This window comes from Numenius arquata, chromosome 1 (assembly GCF_964106895.1).
Source record: "Numenius arquata chromosome 1, bNumArq3.hap1.1, whole genome shotgun sequence".
Classification (NCBI taxonomy): domain Eukaryota; kingdom Metazoa; phylum Chordata; class Aves; order Charadriiformes; family Scolopacidae; genus Numenius; species Numenius arquata.
In genome coordinates, this window is record NC_133576.1 from 51,832,963 (window position 1) to 51,859,940 (window position 26,978).

A 26,978-nucleotide genomic window follows, 5' to 3' on the forward strand; every position below is an offset into this window, starting at 1 on the left:
TTGCTATAAATTACCTAAACTTTTACCAAAAAAAATTTAAATGTTCAAGAAACTCCATAGTAATTTCTGCTTAAGCATGAAACTCTTCAGGGAAGGGAGTACGAGGAGGAGAAGAAAAAGGAACTTGCTCAGAAAACATTTTTCTTTGGCACAAGTCTCACTATTAAGAGCCATGTTTCATATCTGGTTATTTATAATATAGTATATTAAAATACAGTACCTTATAACACATGCATAGAGCCCGCTGTCTTGTACCACTGTTGGTCGGAACCAAATGGAGTCTTCTTCTTTGCTCATTCTAGTTCCATCAAAAGCTATAGGTTCCTCAAAGTCTCCAGGTCCAGAGCTTTTGTACCACATCAAACTAAGTCCAGCACTTTGGGCTAGGGAGTAATTAGCTCTAATATATCCATAAAAGAGTGCACATTTTATACGAACGGGTTCTCCCACTAGAACCTGATATTTCTTGTAATCCACAGACCAGTCAGTGCATCCATCAGCTAAAAGAGAAGAGAAAATGACAAGAGGTTATCAAAGGCTTCAGAGACCCCCATTCAAACAGCAGCCCTTATTGTGGCAAAGCATTGCATTTGAGAAAAGGTCCATTGAGAGAGCAGTACTCTTCTGAGTATCCCCGAAAAGTTAACCACATTTTCACACCATTAACATCCTGTACTTGTCTATGCAGAACAGAGTAATTGCGAGATTTTTGGTGTTAAATGTTGGTAATTTCTGAGATAACTGAGCAATTCCTTTCTTTTCCTTTTGTGGAACTCCAGCATGACCAGTTATAAAACACTGGAGTGAAATTAGTGCAACACAGAGGCCATGTGCTATGCAAGGTGTCACAACCTGTGAATTCCATTAATCAAATACCTGCAGGGTAATCATATAAATGAAAGAAGGTATTAGTCTCAGAAAACATTAGGACAAGGAGCTCTGGCCTGAAGCAGAAAGTGTGAAAGTTCAAGTTAGCTTTGAAGGAAGAGAAGAGACTCTCTTAACAGTAAGAGCAAAAAGAGCAAAATGCACAAAAAGACAATGTCAGGAAAATTATTGTCAGTATTTATACTGGATTATTCAAGAACAAGTTCAGCAGATCTTACTTAGAATTCCTGACTTTCTAGAAGTACATTACAAACTAATTGATTAATGTTTTTATTGTTTCCTAGATTAGCAATAATTCTAGAATAATTTTCATATTCTTCACCTCTTGAATAATGTTGGCCAGTACCAATTCTGTCCCACAGTAACTGTTCATCAGAAGGCAATATTTGATTTGTTTGACTTTCAAAAAAAAGCAACAAACCACACACAAAAAAAATCCAACCTCCCCCTCCGTTGTTTTTAGTTAAGAATACCAAAACAACAAAAGGTATAGAGATACAATGGTTTCCTTAAAAAAGCTTATGGGTTTTTTGTTAAGGAAATTCAGCAGTGGAAATTCACTATTAGGTTCATTCACTTAAACTCGATGTCCAACCTCAGCTAGTTAATCAGGCCCTCACTCCACCCAATAGAAAGCTATCGGTATATCCAAAGAACAACTTTTTTCATCTTAAAATGAATGTGTATGACTCATGCAATTTGCCACTTCTCTTTGTTAACTTTAAAAGAACTTGGACAGCTAGCTACCTTAGAAAATCAACTTTCACACAGCTAAAGTTGAATGCCTCTCATGCCAAAGTTGGTTGAATACTGACTTCAACGGAGAATTCAAGCTACTGTGCAAAGTAAAGCAGTATTAGCACTTTAAAGATAGACAATGTTTTGGTCTCTTATTTGGAGAATAGGATGCCAGTTAGTGACATTTGAATAATAACACAACAGTTATTCTACACAGTAAAATAAGACATAAACATCTCCACACATCACTGAAATATGGAGGAAAAAAAATGCAAAACTTTAGAATCAATTTGCATTGTGAACAGAATTCACACAGAGAAATATTTGATATGTCTTTGGATTGTCTCCGCCTGTGTTTACTTTTAAGACCAGGGACAATAATATGCCCCGGTTCCAATTTTCTTACCCAACAGTCTATAAAAATTAGTAACCATTCAATTAAGACATAGATGTACTCTTGCAGAAACTGAAGTGAGCAGAGACAAGGCTACACTATTAGCTTCCCCCACTAACTTCCAAGAAACTAACTTCCATTTATTTCAGAATTCATTTTCATCTTTGATCATTTCATCTTTTACTTTTCTGAAAGAGTGTTCTCTCTCTGATCTGATTCTATTTCTCTCTGGTTCCAAATCCCCATGCCAAAAATGAATTAACATGCACCTCAAAGCAGCATTAATTCCATTATAAAAGTTACTAGGTAATAACTTCTTCATCGTAGTGTATTATCAAATTGTAATCTTGGCTTTCAATGCCTAATTAAGTCAGTACACTTTAGTTTATAATATTAGTCTGGTAGTCATGTTTTCATTCTCAGAATAATCAGTGTTAATGGTTCTCAGCTCCTTGAGCTTGGTGAATCCATGAAAACAGATTGCAGAATAACACCAACTCTGTTTCAGCCTTTGTATTGAATAAAGGATTAACTATGCAGACCAGATATCCTTAGCTTTATTTCAGCACGCTATTCCTCATTAAAAAGTGCAATGGATCACCTGCAGTCCAGTTCAGTAGGCTTAAGCAAACATGCTAGCAGGTATTCTATAATCACACACAAAAACAGAGAGGACATTACCAAACTTCTGAAAATTAACATTATCGAAGTTCAGTTTCTGAGTTTTAAGGAGAATGTTAACAATAGTTTGAATATGCAGGCATTGTATTTACATTAATGCTCTGTGAAATAGCTATTTCAAGTATATAAAATGGATGACATTTCTATGGAAAGAGAATACAAAGTGAAAACTCTTCAATGCACAGAATTGTCTAAAGTTTCACATTAAGACTTCATATCAGGAAGTACAATCAACATTACTTTTTAAGGTAACTATATGCCGAACTATTTGGTCATTTGTTGGCACTAACTACATCAATATGTCTCACAACATAGCTTAAGAGAACATCAACTCAAGCAAATATGAAGGACCTGGGGTCCTGATGGACACCAAGGTGAACGTGAACCAGCAATGTGACCTTGCAGGAAAAAAAGACCAATGGTATGTTTAGCTGCATTAGTCAAATGCAGCAAGCATAGGTAGGTGATCCTTCCTCTCTGCCTAGCACTGCTGAGGCCACACCTGGAGTACTATGTCCAGTTCTGGGCTCCTCAATACAAGAGAGACATGGACACGCTGGAGATAGTCCAACAAAGGGCCATGAAGATTGCATCTCTCCTATACGCACAGTCTGGGACTGTTCAGTCTGCAGAAGTGAAGGCTCAGGAAAACTCTTATCAATGTATATAAATATATCAAGGAAGGGTGCAAAGAGGACAACGCCAGGTTATTTTCAGTGGTGCATGGTGACAGGACCAGAAGCAATGAGCACAAACTGAAACACAGGAGGCTCTGTCTGAACATCAGGAAACACTTTTCACTGTGAGGGTGACCAAACCCTGGCACAGATTGCTCAGGGAGGTTGTGAAGTCTTCATTCTTGGACATAATCAAAAGCCAGCTAGGCATGTTTCTGGGCAAGCAGCTCTAGGTGGCACTACTTGAGCAGGGGTTTGGACCAGATGACCTCCAGAGATCTCTGTCAACCTCAGCCGTTTTGTGATTCTGTGATGTATTTCAGTAACATTCAGTGACAATTTTAAGAAAACATTTGTCCTCTTCTCAATGTGGTCTTTCAATGAAGTGAACATGACAGTGTTTCTCTTCCTGCTTTACAGACTATTGTACAAGTTAAACTCTGCCAACACTGACATTCAAGTCACTTAGGTGAGGTATTAACCTCATTACAGCTGGAAGCTTTAATATCCTAAAAATCTTCCAGGAAATACCTCACACAACTGCTCAGCCACTGTGCCTTATCTATGAGAAGGTGTTAATGCAATTCTGACAGATATAATACAAGTTCATCATTCTCATCATAAGATAGAGACACCCTTCTGTGATACTTTGTGGTAACAGTGATATTTCAGGAGACAACTGTCTATCTGTGCTTGAAATGCTCCTATTCCACTGTAACTGAGGAGTATAAATAGAGGCTTAGAACCAAATAATGGAAAGAAAAAAAAGACTGTCATGTCCTTAAAAATAAGATTGCTGTGAACACTCACACAGATGATAGCACAGATGTAGTGTATAAAGTACATGTACATTTATCATTCTAGGAAAACTTGGATGTATCAGAAACCCAATTAAAATCCTGATTTCCAACTTCTTTGAAGCACGTAAAGATACATTTTCAAAGAACTGAAGACTAATTATACTCATGATGCCTTTTACATTCATAGTAATCTTTAGATTTTTCTATTGACATTGACACCTTAAAATGTTACATATTTGCATATTAAACACCTGTGTTATTGTCTTCATAAATAGCCACAGAGAAGAGTAAAGGTTTCATATTCATCCAGACTTGTTAATATTAAATAGATTGAGGGATTTCTATTCAGTTTTTTATTCTAACTGTGGTCCATTTCTATTTTGACCGGATTTTCTTTCTTTTCTTTGTGTATAAGTAGGGGATTGACTAAAGAAAATATCTGGTGTTTCCCTTCCTAGTTATGGCTACTACAAACACACAATTAACACTTAAATTTATGCTGGCACAAAACTACTGTGGAAAAAAAATATACTCAAGATTTATCAAATGTTTTTATTTCTATCATAACATCATCAACTAGTCAATCATCTTTTATTTTATTTCATAAATTGGAAAACACTTGAATAATTCAACAGCTTTGAAATTTCAGAACTGCCTTCAAATGAATGGTTATAGTCCCTGATCTCTCTTTTAATATGCTACCAGTTATTGCTACACATAATAGCACAATACAGGGTCCAGAATGAATATCATTCACTCAGTTATTTCCTTGAGTGATTTCAGGGTATGAAGTAAACCACACTACATCACTGTCCTAATAATGAGATTGTTCTGCTGGATAAACAAGCTTCTTGCAGGCTGTATTTGCTGATAGGACCCAGCGCGCCAAATATTTAACATTACTGAGAATGTCTTCCCCTTCATTTTTCGGGATCACATGTATTGTTTTCAAGGATGAAAATGAGACAAAAATAAAGCTAATAACTCCTGGGTCCCTTGCTATAGCCTGGATTCATTCAAAAGCCTAATTTCAATTTATAGGTTTCAGAATTAGTAGATGTCTTTCCAATACATTTCCAATACATTGGTAGAAAACTGAATTCTGGACATCTAAACTATTTAGATCTGGCAGTTGAAAACAGTTCTTCCAAAACACTTATAACAGTAACAGTAAATTCTCCTAAATGTATTGCATTTAATAATATTTAATAAAATAAAAATTAACACATCCATTTTTTGCTGCTTTTCTGTGTTTATGACTCTGTTCTTAATGTAATTTCCTACAGAGAGGTTTGTGCAATGTCACTGTGCCTTCTATTTATGTCAGCCACTTGAGTATTTTTGAACACATTAGCAATTTGCAACCAAATCTGAGAAAAAAGTGATCTCATAAATTTTGAAAAATGGATGCCTAAGGGAGAAAGCACTAGTTTTTGTTCATAGAGCCAGGAACTTGTTGAGGGCATTAGTGGATGCACAAATAAGATAGTAGTACGTAGGGAGCGTAAATATAATAGGTAGAGAAAGTGAAAAAAGGATATTGTAGCAGTGCAGCTCAGATTTTGGGGAAGGGTGGACAAGTATGGGGCATAATCTAATCATGAAAACAGGCTTTCCTTAACTTGCTGTTCACAAAACAACTTTTCAAAAGTTTATGAAGTGATGCATAAGATTAAGGATTACTTTCTTTAAAACAATTTTCACAACAATATTTTAGTATCAAAACCAAAAAATTAAAGCTATCAGTCTGTTCTGGATTATCTCTTTTACCCTGGTTGATTCTTTTTGCTTAGACTAGTTAGCATTAAAAAAATAAAAGATTTTGTTACTTTATAGCACACTCATTACAGTGCCTGGGCCAATTAGCTCTATGCAGCATAACAAATGGTATTCCAGTGTGTGTTCTCATGAAGAAATGCAAAGATTGTCTATTTTTGGTTTGTCTATCCTTTTACTTGATATAAAAATGAACTCCAACAGGAATGAAGAAGCAGAGCTTAAAGATGCAACACACTATGCAGATGAGAAAGAGAATGAAGTCAGTTCTATTCTTGGACCACTTAGATTTTGTACTTTCAAAAAAGTACTAGTATAAAATTTGAAACATGAAAAAAATATGGATTTATCATTAGTAGTAATGTTTTCAAACGACCACATCAAGTATATTTTATACGATTAAATTTCCTTTTGCACTACAACTACCATTATAGCTTTGCACATTACTATGCTGCACTTCTGTTTGAGATAGCACTTTCATTTTGAAATCTCATTTTTCACTATAGTAAAAACTCTTGCTATAGTGAAAACATATTTCCTTCTTAGTCTAGAAGTGTGCAGTGGCTGGTATGGAGGGGTGCCAGTAAGGGAAAAGAAGATGTTTACAGACATTTGAGGGAACCAGAAAAGTTATTTTGGATACCATCATCTGTTGAAGTTAGCTCCTAAAAATTGCAATTGTCCCAGCCCTACTTGAGAGAAGTTTTAAAAGTGGCAGAAGAACCTTCGTAAATGCACTAGCCCACAGAAAGAGGAATAATGGAAAAAGAAAGCTATGAATTGCCATGAATTAATTAAAAATGCTGTATGTCTTGGCTTCAGAATACTGCACTAACATGAAACAGGTTACACATGCCTAGCTATTACACTACTAAGAGGCAGAATAAGGGTGAAAATACCTTTATGTCTGTCTGGTGGGAAGTTTTTATGTAATTTTACCTAAAAATAAATAGTATACTTGTCTGAATTAATACTAATTCTTTAATTATCACTATCATGTTGTAGAAAAACTTAAAACTTGAAAGATATTTTTAAGAGAAAAATAACATAAGCATACTATGCAAGACAGAGAACCAGAGGAAAAGCAAGTGCATGCTGAACTTCCTAAATTTGTACTGTAAACCAAAAATTCTTCCTTGATCCTTCTCAGTCCCTCTTTCTTCTTCCAAATCCTTTTTTTCTGGTTCACTACATTATGTAAAATAGAATTCCTTGTAAACACATATTTAAAGGTAGCCTAGCCCATAACAACCTATCAGATTCTGGTGGGTTGACCCCAGGCAGCAGCCAAGCAGCCACACAGCTTCTCAATCACTAAGTCCCACATGCAACAGTACAGGGAAGAGAATAGGAGGAGCAAAAGCAAGAAAACTCATTGGTCAAGATAAAGATAGTTTAAGAAGTGAAGGAAAGGGAAAAAAACCCAAACCAAGTCATGCAAATACACTCACTTACCACCTCCTACAAGCTAGTCTCTGAGTAATGGCTGCCTTGAAAACCCAAACCTTCCCATTTTTATTGCTGAGCATGATGTTATTTGGTGTGGAATATCCCTTTAGCCAGTTCGGGTCAGCAGTTCTGGCTGTGTCCCCTCACAACCTCCTACCTACAATCCCCAAGCCTACTTGTTTTAGGGAGTAGAATGAGAAAAAGAGAAGCCCTGATGTGGTGCAAACACTGATCGGCAGCAGGTGTGTTATCAACACCATTCTAGTCACAAATCCAAAACATGGCACCATTCAGGCTGCTATAAATAAGAATAACTCCCTCCCAGCCTGACTCAGTACACAAGTACCTAATCTTTTGAGTGCTTCTGTGTGCTACCTTCTTTCAGTTACTCATTTTCAGCTCAGAGACCATATGTACATTCACAGTTACAGCAGAGATATGGCAGCATAATGTAATCAACAGCCAAAAACCACAAGAGTTTGTTTACTAGATTAGTTTCCAAAGCCTGATGTTAAACTGCATTAATGATTAGTACCCATCTGAAATTAATTGATTCTTGTTCATTTTATTTACTATACATCTTTATTTAAGGACAATTCTACATCTGTTTCTCATGTGGTTATGCTAGAGTGTCTGCAGTTCTTTTTTGGATGTTAAGAATACAAGTGTTTTTCCTCCCTGCTCCCTGAATGTGCTATGATTTATTTTCAAAGATAACTTCTACTCAGTGCTAATGTAATAAAATTTCTATTGTTTGCTATGTGATTTAGATATGGAATCTCAACATTACTATGTGAGGAAATGAAGTCTGGTATGCATTGGTCTTAGATTTCCCTCTGGAACTGCAAATAACTAAAACAAAATACTAAGACAAACTGAAGAGAAGCTACCATAGGAAGTGGTTACACTAATTTCTAAAAATTGAACATAAGGATGGCTTTTAGAAAGAAGATTTCCAAGAAAAGAGATCTGGAACATACTGGTGTATCATATTGTATAGCAGATGGCAAATTATTTAATCTCTTCCATAATCTCTTATTATTGAAACTGCTTCTGAAAATACATTTGTTCTCCAGTAGCTTCATTTTGGAGATTAAGAGGAAGATCAAGATTTTTTCATGTTGGAATTTCAGTAGCACTTGAATAGAAACTGCTGAATATCACAAACAAGTTTCTGAATATCAGCTGAACTGTGGTAACTCAATATGTGAAGACTCTCCACTTGGAGTAAATACGAGAAAATTCAGCAGATTAGTTCCTAATACAAGAGGATTAAAATTAATCAAATTATGATATATGTATAGGAGAGTGCAAACACCTTGTTGCTGTGATTTAGCTGCTGGAAATTTCTCAAGCTGCATTATCATGACTATGTAGGAAACATGTAGAAAAGAAAAGAATTGCAGTGAGTGGTTCAGAAGAGCTGAGACCCAAAGAAACACTATTTGAAACAGTCTTTGAATCAACAGGTCAGTTTTTACTTTAAGGTTTCAAAGGTTAAAAGTTCTAACCTTATAATTATTAAGTATACATAGGCCATGAGGTTGCCAGCAATAGTATATATATTTTAAAAAAAAATATGTATTTCTATTTATTAATCTGTTCCACATTACTTTCACTCTTAAAGTACTGGGATAGAGTTAAATGAAACTCTGATCTTGGATTGACAATATCAATATTCTGTCAAAGTATATGTTAACTGCATACAACTGCTAGTGATTTTGATGACTCAAACTGTAGACACAGATTTATTTAAAGCCATAAATGTGTCAGACAGACATTTGTATCTATACCTACAATTAAATAGAAGTTAAAATACAGTATAACATTTAAGAGCATAAAGCAGTTCTAGGAAGGATTTTCTTTTTCTTTACTCAACATGGCAAAGTTATTTATTTCTTCCAAAGCTGACAAGAATTTTTAAATACTCTTCAGTGCGCATCACTGCTTCAATTCAATTAACTGTGTGTGCATTTGCACATAAAAGACCTGACCTAGTAATTACAGTGTTCTTGGACAGAGATATGATGTCAACATTTATATCAATAAGTTAATACAAATACATAGTCCCACCAGAAATCCATTAAGTAAGGCTTTGGTAGTCATCAGTTGATTTTGAGACACACCAGAAATATTTTAAACACTTGAGGAAAGAATAACATCTTTCCCCATAGATGTTCTTGGGCAGGTAAGTGGAGCAGAGTTGGACCCAAAGGCTGAGCCTGAGAGGAGGGAGGGAGGCACGGGGGCACAGAAGTCTGGAAGGGCAACTGCTTTATGGCCTGATTATGGTTGTCATGGCATCATTGTGTGCCCTGGCAATGAGCACCATTGCACTGGGAGACAAGAGGGTTTTTCCACAGGACAGGTCAGACCGGGATCTGCATTACCCTACCTTCAGACAGAAGTAAATATAGATTAAAGACAGAAAAAAAAACCCAAACCACACCCTCCGTATAGCTGTTTCTTCAGCAAGTAACACTTTTGCTTTAAAATGTAGTTGTCCTTTTTAACAGAGATAAGTCTATTCTATGTTGTGCAATTACATATCTTAACAAATTGTAAAAAATATACACTGCTAACAGATATTGCTAAATTTTTGGTGTACTACTTTGCCTACCTGTATACAAGCATCCAAGGTTCAGAAAGGGACATATTTCTGTTCTCTTTTGCATTTCTTTTTAATCCCAAGAGCCCTTTAAAATTTTCTGTGTGAATGGCTCAATGGAAAAACAAATTCTTGATATTACTCTGAAAGTTACTACCAGCATACAATACAGCACCCAGTACTATAACAATTAGCAAATACATACTAGCCAAAATAAGAAACTTAGCCATTATCAGTTTGGAATTTGTTAAATTAAGTAGATTCCCTTTTATATGAAAAATATTGTTATTTAATAACTAACAAGAGTGGAATATAACTGACTAGGGGAAGGGGGGAGAAAAAAGCATGCTTGTTCCACAAAACTACAAGAAAATCTTCCTTATATGTGCAACACTGGGGTGATTTATCATCAAACTGCTAAAGAAAGAACACATTTACTTATGAAATAGAAATTAATTTTTAATTGAAGAATTTATGATATATGTTCTTTTTCTACAGATGCTACCAAGTACAAAACATGGTAGTTTAGAGCCAATAGGAACTTCATGGAAGACTTAGCAAGGGACAACAATATTAACTGAACTTTAAAGAGAAAATATTAACTACAGTAAATCTGCACTCCATGGATTACAAAAAGTCATTATAAATCTGTTTGTACACTTTTTTCCGTTTTAGAAGAACCCATATTATTATAGCATCTGGTATTTTCCTTCTTTTTTTTTTGTCCATATTAAGTCTAGAAGCTAAAGCTTATGAAAGATATTAAATTTTGTAAATCTTTGCTCCCCAGTTTGACATTTCCTCTGTTCCCATATGCCACGTTTGCCACACTTGAGACAGCTTACCAAAAAGAAAGAGGTCACCAGAGTAATACAGTAGTTCAGTACTTTAATCTCATTAGGCAAAGGAAATGAAAATCATTACTATTTGAGTTTGAGAAGAAAACTTTGCTCCTTTCACCAAAGCTTACTTTAAAGCTTAGCATGAATGTTTTGGTGGAAGCAAATCTAAAGAAATAGAATGGATTTAATTGAGTTAAGAATCCAAATCCCACAAGTAAAAAGAGTACTTTTTACCTGAGTAAAAAGTTTCCTCAGGTACCTTTATGGATGTGCCTAGCTGCATTGATTTCAAAGGTGAAATCAAAACAGAGCATTTCTCTTTCCCTCCTTCTGCTATATTCCAGAACAAATCCAAAACAAAATTAAGAGGTTTTAGATAAAGCAAACAAAACAAATTCTAATATTCAAATACATTTTTTCATCCTGACTCAATGAATAGAGTAGAAATATTTTTGGAATGAAATACTGAGAACATTTTCAATCAGGAAAAATGGTAATCTTCAACTGAAAGAGAAATTTTTGATACTTTATAAAATACATTTTTCATTCCGGTTAAATGAATAGACAATATTCATTTGATAGTGGAACTGCTTTTTCCTACAGTTCCACTGGGACTCATGATCAGGTCAGATGGCTCAGATTTGCCCTAGCAGCCATGCTTCTTAGTGGTTATATCATACAAAATCGTTGCAGCCACAAAATCTCTTTATGAATGATGAAAACCAAATTACACCACTTGACATAGAAAGATGTAACACGAAAATTGCACAGAAGAAGGGATTTGGACTTTGGACATCCAAATCAAAGCTTCCAAGATAAACAAATAACAAAATTTCATGCTGATTTACTTGAAGAATTGTTTCAATTCCCATCAAAATGAAATTCCACAGGTTGGTTCAAACCAACTTCAAGAGATGAGTTTCAACTACTCTTCACTCTAAGGTTATGTAATGTAGCAGACATTCATTGAAAACTTAAACCTTATAAATTCCACTGAACGTATAAAAAAACTATATTAAAGGAAAAAAAAATAAAATCTTGCACTGTCTCTATAGTTTTAAGTTTGCATGCCAGACAGGCAAACTGTATACTGAATGCTTATTGTCATTTCTCATGAGAAGAATTAAAGAATTCAGCCCAGTGTTGTTCTCCAACTTCAGACATTTTCCTAGCTATTTAACCTATGCAATCAACATTTGTACAATCTTTATGTGGTACTCAATACATTCCTATATTTGTTGCTAATCATCAAGAGGCCAAAGAGAAGTGGTTTGTTTCTTGGTGTAACAATTTGGCTGGGAGAAGGGACAGCATGTGCTAGGAAAGCAGTGGTAACTAACCATAGACAGAAAGAACATTGGGCAAGAAGCACAGTTATCTCTAGAGAGAGTAAAATTCCACAGATACTAATTCATGTGCCAAAATTAAGATTAAATTCATAGATAAGGCTGGCATCAAGACTTACTTTTCAGATTAAGGCTGGGAGACCTTTTTGTTGCTGCTGTCATCTTTGTTTATGGTGTGCAGCATAGTTAGCTTAATCAACAGGTAGCAACAACAAAATCCCTGTATTTTAATTGTTTTTAACTGTCCTAAATCTTAAATTTTCCTTAAAAATGCTTTCCAGGGTAAAAATTACAACTATGACTTTCAGAATGCTACCCTGTTGCTTTGAATAAATTGAATCTCCTGGTTCATTCTCTTCCACGGGTTAGACAGATTCCTTAGATGACCTGTAACTATTTTCTGTGAGATATTAGTTTGTGCTTTCTTAGTCATTAGATGGATCTGTACAGGATATATCATCCAAAGAAGCCTGGCATACAAAATCAACAGGACTAGGGATTATAGCATCATACAGGATGGTAGCAATGTCTGCCCCCCACCCTGTCTTTTTTTTTCTTTAAAGGAAGAATTATTTTTCCCATGAAATTCAAAATACTCTAAAATAAATAAAACTATGTATAATAAATTATGTTTCCTGTTAAGCCAAGTGGTCACGTGCCTGTCTGAGGATTAAGATGCCTTTAGTCCGGAGTTAGCACTGGGCAAGGCTGCACTGGATAAACATCGTAAGAAATTTCTTACTCTCTATGCTTCTAGTTAATAGTTTTAGCATAGCATATGCTCATACTTGAGTTACATGGAAAACTGAGTTACTTTTAATAAGTGAACAATTTTTTCTGAATATGATCAAAAATCTACTAGTGTAAAAAATTAAATAGAAATGTCTATGTTTTAAATTAAAGAAACTGGCCTACTAACTAATACTACGCCTTTCCAGTCACTGCAGGAATGAACATTTTTATAAAGGAATTCAACGAAATTATAAATGGTTGTAAGAGCACCTTATAACCCAAATATTCCACTGAGAGTACCTTTTATTGAGTGATGCTTCACTCTGATCTCTGTGCAGCCTTTTTGCTACCTCAAATGCACCGAGGTAAAGAAAACGCTAGTATATTTTTCAAGATAAGGTCACAGAGCTGAAATAAATTTTGATCCGTGATTATTTAAAATTTCTTCAGGGATTGTTCAATTTAGTAACTAATTCACCTTCTATCTATCCCCACTATCCTCCTCTGCACATATACACACTTAAATGCACAATTTCATTATTAATAATGAATTTTGCTGCACAGTGTAGAGAATACCTATGAGACTGAAATCTGTAAAACTGGAGCTGTGCAATTTGAGGGTCACTGGTGCCATAGCCTGCTGCTAATACTGTAGGAAGGCAACATGTGGAATGTAAAAACATGGACTCAGATTTATGTCAGAAGAGAGGAGACGTGACTGAATTAGACAAATAGACATAGATCCCATCATCTGTGCAGCCAAAGTTGAATTTTTCCAGACTGAGAGGAAAAAGGACTACGGACTTTTTCTGTCAGAAAAAGGAAACCGCTTCCCTCTTTTTCTCCACAAACTAAAAAGAATAAAATTAAGGGGAATTAAGTAGAAAAATTAGTATTTTAAAAGTATGAGAGAGAACCAAGACTGGATAATCCCGAAAGGCAGAGAAGAAGACATTTTAAAAAACAACATACTTAATAAAATTTTGCATGTTTCTTTATGAACACCAGTGCTTACACTGGTCCTCATTGTATTGGTTTGGTTTGGTTTGGTTTGTTTCTCCTCAGCATCCAAGTTTTTTTCATATAAATTCAACAACAAACAAGTGAAGTTCCTGGAAGACTTTATATTATCTCCCCAAATTTCCTTTTCTAGGGTAAATAATATATATCAATTTAGAAAATGTTCAAACACTAAGTTTATGCATGAACATGTTTGCCTGCTTTATGATGTCTCAAGCTTAAGGTCTCTTTCTTATTTTCTTTCCAGAGAGGACTGCAATTTCTGGTAGAAAGGTATAAGAAGATATAGAAGAGCCTAAAATTGCAGCGTTCACTTCCGAATGTCTAGCAATTCAAATATAGGGAAGAAATTTCACCTGAATATAGACCCTTTTTGATAATTATTCATTTTGCTTGGGCTTCCTGCAGTTTCTATGTCTTTGGATGAAAATAACTGGGACATTCTAGTTGCTTCAACAGGTGTTTAGACAGGATACAGCAGGAGAGCGATAGTCTACCATAACTCTCTAAGGAACCAGGAAAAAAGCGCACAAGATATGTAAATATCCACATACACATGTTTTCTTCTTTTTTTTTTTTTTTTCCCTGTATACTTATTTGAGTGAAAAAACAGCATACATAGATTTATGAGGCAGGGTGAGGTTGGCTCACTTTAGCCTGGCCTGAGTTGACTGGACATGCAACAGTCCTGTATTAGCACAGTGGAATGCACAAGCTGTTAAGTTTTGTACTTCAGGTTGGAAGCAACTCTGTGCTAATGAGACTGCACAGCTTCCAGTCTGGAGAGCTGCAAAGCTCACAACTGTCATTGCAGGCACCTCCAAGTAAAGCATGATTTCTACTTCCCTTTTGAACATCAGCTCCGTCTCTGAGAAGGAGACTGAAAGCAGTCAGAGAAATTATATCAACCCCTCATTCATTTTTTCACACACCTCCCCCAGGGTTTTGTGACTGCGGCCATTCATTGTTCCATTTTATAGTAATAAATTAGTGCTGATCCAGTGGCCCAGGATGGCTGTTCACACGGTATTCTTCAGCACATTAGCCAGAGTAGGAGAAGTCATATGTGTCTCCCATTTGTCACTTAAGTCTCATTTTACACTTGGGTTTCTAAACAGACTAAGAAATAATATTTATCAAGCTTCTCCTCAATAAAGTCTTCTAAATGTCAAGGGAAATTTGTATTTGAGAATAAAATTGTCTCCAGCTGGGCAATGTTTTCTACACTGCTGTGTTGCAGTCTGTAAGTAAACTCGGCTCTTTTATGGGTCATCAGCAGTTTAATTACCACCTCTCTGTAATGCTCAGTCTTTAATGGCAATAAACATACCTAAGGAAAAGGTTTAATTCTGTTCATGGATTAACCATAGCAAACAAAGTCTTCCACCACCATAAATGCAAAGATTATAGTCTTACAGAAAAGACCTGATTAATATGAATGAGCTTGTTGTGGAAGATTTTTATGAGTCTCTTTTTCTTTCAGCTAACTTTTCAAATTAAGGCAAACATTTTTCTAAAGGATTATTTTTATTTAGAAAATTTCATATGAGAATACCTAGAGCTACAAACAACAAGGTAAAATAAAGAAAATCCACAGTAAGATTATATGCCTCCTGAAATGGCAATTGCAAATCAGTTCCTCAAGTAGGCAAGGAAAAAAAAAACAAAACTAAAACATTTCCCCTGTGTAGCGTATGTGAAATTTGATGGGATTAAACCTCACTGTATGGCGTATTATTTCTCACATGTAATAGAGCAAATAAATAGGATGAGGCACATAAGTACTAATCCCAAGATTCTCACAGCCTTCATCCTCAGGAGTCTTGTTTTCTGTTTCCTCAGAAGTGATTTTGTAAATGGTTACAGAAGAAAGAAGGAAAGGCTATTTTAAATTATAAGAATTAAATGATCAAAATTAAAATCCAGGTCTCATAATTAATTTGGAACACTTTAAATTATTATATGTGAACTCCAGATGATATTACATTTTATTATCATTATAAAAATGTTAAGAGTAACTCCATAGTTAAGGCCACATTGAGATTTGTACTGAAAGCAGGATTAAAATCCTTCCATTTCACACTTCATTGATTGAACCTCTTTTCCAGAGTTAACACAATATCTTCAGAGCAGACCTGAGGGTTTTTTCTGGAAAATACAATCTCTCAGAGAAAAAACTATAATACTGAACTGGTCCATTCTGGATTTCTCTTTCACCTTCTAGATGCCTGTTATTTTTCTTCTCAAAATCATAATAATCACGTAGTTCAAACTTATGTTATATATCCATGTATATAGCCACATTTTAGACAGGTTACATTTCAAAGCACATTTTATTCCATTTATGCATTATAACCCCCACATAAACATGGAATTAGCAACTTAAGAGCTTCTTTTCTCTATTCAGCATCTCATCCTATCTCTATGACTTGCTTATATCTTCAGCTTTTTGAAGAAGGGATAACTGCAGGAGATTCAGCAGAATTATCTGTTCAATTCACTGAAAAGTGGGTGCTTGTGAAATTGAGTCAATCGTAATAAAAATTCTTTTTTGTAAGAAAGTTTGGAAGAAAAACAAGTGGAAAATATTAAACATTAAACCAAAAAATATTTTCACTTTTCCTTTTGAAATCATTATATTTTGTATAAAACTGCACAATATCGAATTGAATGTAAAATATCAGTGCTTGAAATAAACCATTTACTACACTTGACATTTTTCTCTTTTGTTTGTGACAAAATGGTCAAACATTGTTACTCATAATAAATCCAGGTTTTAAAATGAACCCTTCACAAAATTGTATTACCAGCCTCTGGACTCACCTCATCCACTAAAAATTCTTGCTTTCCTTTCACGGAAAATTTCTTTCGCTATAAAGAAGTTCCCTGACTCAACACTCAGTAAGTAGTCAATCAACTACCTGCATATGGACTGCACAAGAAACCAGCTGGCCTCTGAAGAACTCTCTTTTTCCTTCCCTCTCAGCGCACTGCTTTTGACAGGACTGTACTGTCTGTATTGGAGTGTGGTTTCTGATTAATGGGAAAGAGGACATTCGGGTTTTGCAACTGTTTCAGAAATGCCAGGTATACATCTCTACTCTGTTCTTACATTTTGCCTGTTTTGATATTGCTGGAGGAGATCAGCACAACAGATGAATTACAGCCCAACTAGCTGGCAAATGTATTAAAAGATGTACTTGTCTAAAAAAGAGAGGAGCCCGCTGCAGCCAGGTATAGCAAAACTGTCAGAAAAGGGTAAATTAATAAGTGCCAGACACACTCATGAAAGACTGGGGTTTCACTTTGGCAAAAAGGTTTTAGAAATATAAAGTTTTTCTGTTATTCTTTGTTTCCCAGGCATATCAGGCATTTTCAGCTTGACAAGAAAATTAATTAATGTATAAGGTCTTCACTTAATCCTTGACTTCTTCACTTTCTTTTTAAGGGATTCTTATGCTGGGTTTTCTTCCTTTCCCTCATATATCCAACATAGCACTATAAAGTTACAAAATATTGCCTGCAGTGAAAAATTTTCTTTAGAATATCAAATAATTCCTATTATGATACAAATAGATATCTTGACAAGGAAATAGAAAAAAGTTTTTAGAACTAACTAACAGTGTTATGTGCCAGATATTTTGTTTCCAACTTGAAATATCCTGAAGATCTATTGTGGAAAGCATGTTTAAAAGACCTATTTGAATATCTCATCCCATCGATGCATTCAAACATGTAGAATTATTAATTCCTTTGTGAACTAGGCCCTTTGAAAAATTCACTACATAATGTAACAGTAAAAGAATTAACCACTGCAGACAAAAGACGTTGAAATTAAACTCTAAAACGTTAGAATTAAAAAAGTTACATAGTAAACACATGGTAATGAAAAATCATACAAAAATAAATAAGAAACTGAAGATTTAATAAATTAATATTTCGATCTTTTTCTTGAGTTGCCAACAGCTGCTTAGCTTTTAATTTAATCTGCATATAAATGCATTTTTCTGTCTTTTATTAGACAGTTCTTGACATCATAAGATCCATTTCACCAAAATGAACACGTAGAGATACTGGAGGTTAATGAAAACAACGTTTCACATGAAAATAAGTAATATCTACTTGAATACTAAATACTTGAATACTAAATAAAATGTAGTATACACAAAGAAAATTAAATCCATCGAGTTATACCAGAAAGTAAAACTGCTCCTAGACACTATTGTAAAGTGTCCCTCCTATGTACAGACTTTGAAAGTAGAAAAAAAAATGCCCACTTTTTCTCTTCCTTAATTAAATAACCTGCTGTTCTTAATGACAGGACTGGGCCAGGTCTTCTGGGTCAATGGTTCTAGTTGTCTATCAGCTCTATCAATGGAGGAAATAGAAATTCTTATATCAATTCTTATCTCAAGACCATTTAAATACTTTCTTTCTTGAAGTCCTGCTGGAAATTGCTTCGTAATCTCCTTCTTCTAGGTTTTAGAAACTATTTTGTTATTCACAATCCAAATTGTATACCTTCCATTTATCTGTGGTCAATTTATATTTGCACTTCTTTGAGCAAGTGTACCTCACTTATTTTCTCTGATTTCTGACCAGCAATTTGGAAAAGCCCTACAACCACCTTACAATCATCTCTTATGCTTATCTGAAATGCAGAAGGGAGAAAAAATAATTTTACTCATCAATGTATATCTTGATTACTGTAGTACAAGGAACACTCCCCTTTGAACAGGTGGGATATTACTGGTAGTACCAAGAAGCATATTTGTAGCATAGAATTCTATTAACAAAACAATGTTTTCTCTTTCGAGGATACATTAAAAATCTTGGAAACAGTGTACTTTAAAGATGAAATTACAAAACAGCAGCACTGAAAATATTTTTTTCAGCTACTGGTGCTACATGTTGGCCTCTGTCAGATGGGTCTAGCTGTCAGAAGAAAAACACAACCTTACTAATTTTAATAAATCCTTAAAGAAATCTTTATCAATATCTTTATCAATCCTCAATATGCTCACATCAGATTATATTCAGTTATTTCTTTTAACAGTTTCTCCATTTTGATTAAAACAATTCCAGTTTATACTTCAGTCTGTACAAAAATGTCATTATGTCTCCTTTGTTTAATTTTTCTCTTGTGTTCCTTACTAAAGAGATTCACAACTACAGATTCATAAGTGAAAACTTGATGTGCTGCCTGGAATAATTTGAGATCCCTCCAAGAGGGATTACATACAATTTTCATTCTCTGTTTGGTAATTATGATATATTATTGACATTTTAGACCTATTGCAAAAGTACACAAACAGAAGCCGTGGATCCCAACACAGCAATTTGAAAGAACAGAGAGATGCACTTGTAGGAGAGAGAAAACAATGCCATAAGCAGTATATTTCCTTCATTTTACCAAGACATGATTCTTAAGAATGATCCAATTCATATATTGTCAAACATACGGAAAATTAACCCATTAGGGACTACTCAGGCTGTCTACTTTAGGTATCTAAATTGAGTGCCTAACAGAAACTTGGTTTCCCATCTACTCAATAGAGAAAGATCTGTGAGGATGTGACCTGGAATGTGAAAATTAAACACTTAAAATTAGATGGTGACTAAATTGCCTGTGTATGTAGATGGAGACTCTCAGCACTGGGGTGGGAGGAGAAACCTCACCTTGGCGTGGCAACAGCAGCATCTGCAGTCATGTGCACCTCTGCTGCAGGGACATATTATCTGCCTGCATAGGAGCTAATGAACAAAGACAAATTACAGCACAACAGATGAATTAAAACCTAGCTCGTTGCTAGTTTATTCAATGATACTAGATTATGAACTGTGATAGGTCCTGCAACAAAGATAGGAAAACACAAAAGAAGGTTGTGCTGCATAGCCACAGATAATAACCACTACAATTTCATAACCACTATGATTTCTAAAAAAGAGGGTCAGCACTTGTACAGCAGAGCAGGTACCAATGTTCACAAATAGACTTTTCCTTTTTGCCAAAAGGACAGAGTAACCCCCAGTTTCCTGGTGAAAGAAAATCATATCTCACCTTTTTTGTTTTGTGGTCCATACATACTCACTAACAATATAGTTCCTCATCCCTTTCCCCATACCCTTGCCAAGACGAGGGTTGGAGGGAAAGGCACAAAACCAAGGTGACGTTGCTTCTGAGAACCATTGGTTGAGCATGTTTCCTCTCCTTTCAGCAAAACATGAAATGACTCCCCGCTGTAAGTATGAGTCTCCAAAAATCAGCTCTCAGCACCTGTCAAGCAGGAGTCAAGCCAGCTAGCCCGTGTGAAGAAATCAGGCAACTGAACCAACCTGGGGACTAAAGTCAACCCTTAGTGCTCCACAGATATTCTGCTCAAAAACATTTCAAAATCTACACACAAACCCATTACAGCAGATCGGTTTCACCCAGTGAGAAACAAATTAACATCTGTCTAGAAAATGATGCTCTGTTGTACACTTTGTCCTTCTCTGCAACTCCCCCTCCAGTTTTCATTCAATTTTAATTCTGCTCAGTTCTGTTTTTCTGAAGAGTGAACAACTCGGGGATTGCAACTCTGAACTGCATGTTTTCTAGGTAGTGAAAAATATACGTGTTCTAGTAGGTGTTCTTGCCAAGACAAATACAATGTGAAAACATAGCGATTTTCATTAAGCCTGCTTTGTCAGATACGGGATTTTCAGAGTCCCTGAATTCAGCAATAATATTATATGCTCTAAGAGATTAGGTAAGGAAGCGCTAATTAAACTGCTGGACCACAGCCAAGCTATCACTGCTAACCAAGAGTTACCTGAACAGATGCATCTCAAACAAAGGCAAGAGATGCTACTTTAAAATTGTGCCTGGTTTTTCAGTTCACCAAACTTTTCAGATGATACAGTCATGAAGCCTGCAAAAATAATGGATTTTGTATTTTGGTTTTGGAAACAATTAATGAAAGACATGACCTTAAAGCAAAAAAACCTCACAAAACAAAACTCTTAATGGCATAAAAACTGCAACACAACAGACATGGTTTCTATAAACTCCATAAGTTTCTGAAGACAACTCCAGTACCTTTCCCTGCAGGAAAACTTTATCTTTCACTCACCCGTAGATCAATGTAATATAATTAGAGACTCAGGATGTTATCTGCTAATGCTAGTACCCATAAATAATAATAACAATAACAATAGTAATATAATAAATTAGAAGACAAACTATGGAACAGTAAAAGCAAAAAATCACACTTTCACAGACATACAACCTACCTCACTGTATCTCACTGACTATTTTATAAGGGTCATTAGCTCACATGAATTCAAAATCTAACGATATCTGTGAGTAAAGTGCTACAGGCAGTTTCCTGTTACCCATTGTGAAAATCTAAAATGGGATTTTAGCACCAGGATCATTTCAAGTCTTCTAACGGTCCTTACAATATTCAACTGATCTTCACTTTGATGGGTAGATCAGTTCAGCACTTTTTACATGCTTTTTATAAATGTGATGCAGTTCTTGTATAGATGAAAAGAAGTACTTCAAGCGTGTGATACTCTCTTTCTCAAAGAGTAAAGCTGCTACATAGATTTTTTTTAAGATGGAGGCTTTATTTACCATTCTATCAGTCTCATCCATACTCAAAGTATAAAATAATATTTGAAGAAAATGAATAAGATATATTAATTAGGTGGGTTTCAAAACCTGTTCCAAATGTGTAAATCCAGATAAATCAAAGTTGTAAAACAACTGGGTTACTATACGGGCTGGCAAAAAAAAATCTCAAAACTTTTACAATAACCAACAGTACTTTTAAGTGCCATCTTTTACTCTGTATTGTCAGTGCAAAGTTTTATTTCTTTAAAATATATTTATACTGCAATTAGTATTTTTCTTTTTATACTTGGAGAGAAGGACAAAGAATAATTTAAAAATTAAGTTACAGTTACTCTTGGAGTATTTTCTTAACCTTCACCTGTGCTTTTTGACCTTCATTGGCATCATCTAATAACAGCAGAGTAAGAAGTAGCATATGGTTTTCAGTTCCTTAGTATCTTAAAATTTCTCTGTGACAACTTAAAGATTTCAGGAAATAAGTATTTTGAGGATCTTAACTTTCTACTGAATATAAATCCACTTCATGACATTCCCAGCTGTTAGGAATTAATGATGTAACAAGTCCTTTATAAGGGAATTTAAAAGGAAAAATAAAATCATGCATGGAGTCATTAACGTTCACAGGCTACAAATGGAATAAATTATTCTTACATTACTGGACAGCAATTCCTTCTCTCTGTTCATTGTAGAATAATATGTCTTAAAGTAAAATAAGAGACAATCATGATTTTCAGACAAGAAAGCTTTAAAAGGAAATATTTTTCTTAAAACAAAACCCCTCCAGTTACCAGTGTAGCTGTGCAGGTCAGTAAATCACAAAATCACAGATGAGCTGAGGATGAGGGGCACCTCTGGAAAGGATCTAGTCCAGCCCCCTGATCAGAGCAGGGTGACAGAGAGAGCAGGCTGCTCAGAGTCCTCTGTAGTTGAGTTTTGAATATGTCCAAGGATGGAGACTCCACAACTTTGATGAGAAACCTGTTCCAGTGTGTGACCACAGTCACAGTAAAGAAGTTTTTTCTTAGGTGGAAAGTGGAATTTCCTGCATTTCAGTTCATTGACTCTTGTTCTGTCACTGGGCACCACTGAGAAGAGTCTGTCTCTGTTGCCTCTTCTTCCACCATCGGGTATATATACACATGGACAAAATTCCCATGAGCCTTCTCTCCCCAGGCTGAGCAGCACCAGCTCTCTCAGCCTCTTCTCATATGACAGAATCTCCAGTCCCCAGATGGTCTTCGTGGCCCTTCACTGGACTCAGTCTAGTATGTTCATGTCTCTTTCATACTGGGGAGCCCAGCACTGGACCCAGAGCTTCAGTCATGTCTCACTAAGGCTGAGTAGAGGAGCAGGATCACCTATGTCAATTTGCTGGCAACACTCTGGCTCATACAATCTGGGACACTGTTGGCCTTCTTTGTTGCAAGGGCACACTGGGAACTCACGTCCAACTTGGTGTCCACCAGGATCCCACAGTCCTCCCCAACCCGTGCAGTACAGGGGAATGGGGAATGGGGGTTGCGGTCAGTTCATCCCACATTGTCTCCGCTACTCCTTCTTCCTCAGGGGGCAGGACTCCTCACACTCTTCCCCTGGCGTGGGATCCTTCTGACAGGAGACAGTTCTCCATTAACTTCTCCAACATGAGTCCTTCCCACGGGCTGCAGTTCTTTATGAACTACTCCAGTGTAGGTCCCTTCCTTGAGGTGCAGTCCTTCAGAGACAGATTTCTCCAGCATGGGCCCCCCACAGGGTCACAGGTCCTACCAGCAAACCTGCTCCAGCATGGGCTCCTCTCTCCATTGGGCCTGCCAGGAGCCTGCTCCACCACAGGCTTCCCACAGGGTCACAGACTCCTTCAGGGATCCACCTGCTGCAGCACGTGGTCCTCCATGGGCTGCAGGTGTATATCTGCTCCACCACTGACCTCCATGGTCTGCAGGGGGATGCCTGCCTCACCATGACTTTCACCACAGGCTGCAGGGGAATCTGCTCTGGTGCCTGGAACACCTCCTTCCCCTCCTTCTTCTCCGACCTTGGTGTCTGCAGAGCTGTTCCTCTCACATATTCTCACTTGTCTCTCCACTGCTGTTGTTGTGAAGCAGTTTTTTCCCTACTTCTTAAATATGTTATCACAGGGTGGCTACCACCGCTGCTGATAGGCTCGGCCTTGGCCAGCAGCTGGCTGGCATTGGCTCTTTTGGACAAAGGGGAAGCTTCTGGCATCTTTTCACAGAAGCCACCCCTGTAGCCCCACCCCCCACCCCAGCTCCCCAAAACCAAAAGCCTCGCCATGCAACCAAAACCTCTCCATGTAAATGCAATACAATCCTTCATCTACCAAGCTAGTCATCTCACCGAAGTCTATCAGATTGGTAGAAGGCTATAAGGCCAGTAAATAGCACAGTATTGCTAGTGCTAGTAGAAGCTCACCAGCTTTCTGCTGGTTCTGCAAGGTCTGCAATGTCTCAGGAGTTTCCAGCTTTTATTTGGGGTTCTCATGGCCTGCCTGGAGCTATTTTTTCATCTGTTTAGCAGTAACAGCAGTTTTTCTAAGGACAAGGTGTCTAATGTCTAATTTATTTTACCTTTGTTTAATACCATGCAATTATACAAAGTAATATTAAGCATAATTTTTATATAGATTAATGAAAAGCCATGATCACTGAGGAGAGGCTCATCCGAAGCTGCAGCAAACAGGGTTCCCAGCTTTAGAAGGCATGTAAGATTAAACATATGGCAGATGAAGTATCACAAAGGAGCAGTAATACCAAACATACTTTCTCGTCTTTGACAAAGAGGTTGAACTTCACAGGTATGGTACTTTAGGGGGACTAATAAAGGACTCAAAACCTCATAACTTTTCCTTGTTACCTACACTTATCTCATAATTCTATTTGCCTTCTGTGGGTTCAGAAATCCCTAAACTGAGTATTTTTAATCTTTCAGTTTCAGCATCTTTTTACTCAAAGGTAAGTCACCACTTTCAGCTTGGGCTACTTATCTGGTTTTTAAACAACAAAAAAATTAACAGTGCATGTAAACAAGCTTTTATCTGCATTTGGTTCCCCTTTTACATGGGAACGATTAGCTCAATTTTCATAATTTCAGATGACAAGCTGTCATCCCCATCCTGGATTATCTTGAAAAAGACCTCTCTCCTATTAAATTATTCAAAATTACTAACCAGAATATTTAGTGTGCCCTTCAAAAAACAAAAAAAAAGACACCAAAAAAACATGCAGCACTTCATGACAAAGCTGTGTATAATGTATATGACTACATGAAATACCCATTTTTCTTCTACCAGGCATCTGATCAAGTACTGCATATATATGACAATTCTCAGAAGAAATTAAAAGAGTATCTATAAAGAACAGGTGAATTAATGTTTAAAAACCCTAAGTATTGATTTATAAATCCAGAAAAACAAATTAGCAAAAGATCTGTTTCTTGAAATAATTCTGATCTTGCTTCTTTCCCACACTTTCTAAAAAGACACTTCTGTTAACAGATGAGGCACCGTGCAATGGTGATATTCATGTAGGGAAAAAACCAGTCTGTTCCCACTTCAACTGTACTATGCCTGCAGTTCAGGAGGCATAGAAAATACTTGGGTTTCATTTCTATTTTCCTTTCCAAATTTCTTTCAGTTCACTAGAAAGTGTATTTCTCCTTACTGAGTTCTGTTCTTATTTATATAAAGTTTTATTAATGTCTGTTGTCTGGCTTTGTCACTTTAAGGGTTTGCTGAGGCCTCTCTCAGTGAGATCTGAACCTGACAAGGAAGAGAGGAAGAGATGGATGCAGAGCTGTCAGTGAGTGTCACTTGGTGCTAACTGCCATAGTCTTGGCAAGTCTTCTCTAGATATTGAAACTTTGATCCTGAAACAAAAGCTTATTTTAAAGAAATTGAATGGCTAAAGTTCATAAGACCTCCCACATACTGAGGGTTATTCAGATATCAAACATCTGCAAAACTGAGACCAGACTCTCCTCAGCTTCTTTTTCTTCCCTGCTTTTCCACCCTCCTTTCTACCATTGCAAGCAGGTAAAAGCTGGAAAGCAGATTTGATGTAGTAAAGCACACAAACACAGAGAACACGTTTGCGAATGGTATCTACAATTTAAATCTGACAGGCAGAAGGTGGTCTTCCTCTCTTGTATATTTGGCTTACTGAAAACCACACGGTAATTCAGTATGCCTTCCCATACATTGGTGAAGAGTCCCATTTTCTGAAGCTTTTGCCAGAATAGGCACACATGAGCCAGCATCACGCAGCGCAGAGGCTCTCAAAACCTTTCAATGCCTTAGACATCAGTAATTATTTAGTCAGGAAGCACACAGAGGAATTAATCCCTACCTGAGAACATTTATTGTTGCCACAATAAATCCCCTTATATCAGCATGAGTTGTCCATACTTTCATAATAGAGCTCTTTTTTTCCCTGTAAGCTTCATGTAATTACATATTTTGAAAAATTCAGTGCAGCACACTTCAGGTTTACCTATCATATGTCTTACAGACCTGATTAGGAAAAAAAGGAACTGTGTGAAAAAACTAATTCATTTTAAGGTTTCAAACACATTAAATTTGAAGGTAGATGGTAGAATTTTGTATCATTTTTCTCCGGCATATATATTAATTGTGTCTGTATAAGTGTAAGTATATGAATTACACAGCTTAAAGAGTGTTAAGGATGCTCCTAATCTGGTAACAATGAACATTAAAGCCAGCAGATTTTTTCTATTTTCTTCTATTTACTTCCTAATTTCAAAGAAGGCCTCTTTCCCCCTGTGTTCAAAAAGGAACAAGGAAAACTCAGAAAAGCAAACAAACACATACACAAAAAAAACCCCAATCACCAGGTCTGAGATTCAGAAATTAACGCCCTTCCCAAGTCCATCAAATGGAAAACATCTACTTGTATATAAGCTTTTCCTTTCTTGGTGCTGTTTTACACACACATTGAGTTTGTAACTTGGATTATGATTATGTAAGTACATACATAACACTTAACTACATTTTTGCCTTTCTCTATTTTTCTTCCTCCTATTATATTAAAACTGGGACTTATTTTGTACTATTAGTTTAATCACAGTCATGAAAAATCCACAGGATTCTCACAGTCTAAGCAACCGTCGTCAAAAAAACCCAGACACCTCATTGAGTTTGGAGTGCTTCATTCATCCAACTTGTCCAGTAGTTTTTGTCAGATATAGAGCAGAGGTATCAGTAGCAACACCACCGTTAATGCTGTATTGAGATGTGCACTTAAAGTAGGATTTAAATTTTCCCATTTCATCCCTCAGTGACTAAAATTAGACTCCAAATGATGTAGTGACTTGACTCCTCAAAAGTATGTGCCAGGCAATTTACAGAAGAACATTTGAAAATAATTCCCT

The 26,978-nt window shown here is 36.2% G+C and overlaps 1 protein-coding gene across 1 annotated transcript in view; it reads right to left on the reverse strand.

The window, feature by feature from the left end:
- The window catches only part of IL1RAPL1 (interleukin 1 receptor accessory protein like 1), a 670,379-nt gene that overhangs the window by 351,401 nt on the left and 292,000 nt on the right, over positions 1-26,978 (reverse strand). The window contains exon 2 of the mRNA XM_074147306.1: positions 221-500. Coding sequence (XP_074003407.1) covers positions 221-500 — 280 coding nt within the window. The remainder of the gene's footprint in view (positions 1-220; positions 501-26,978) is intronic.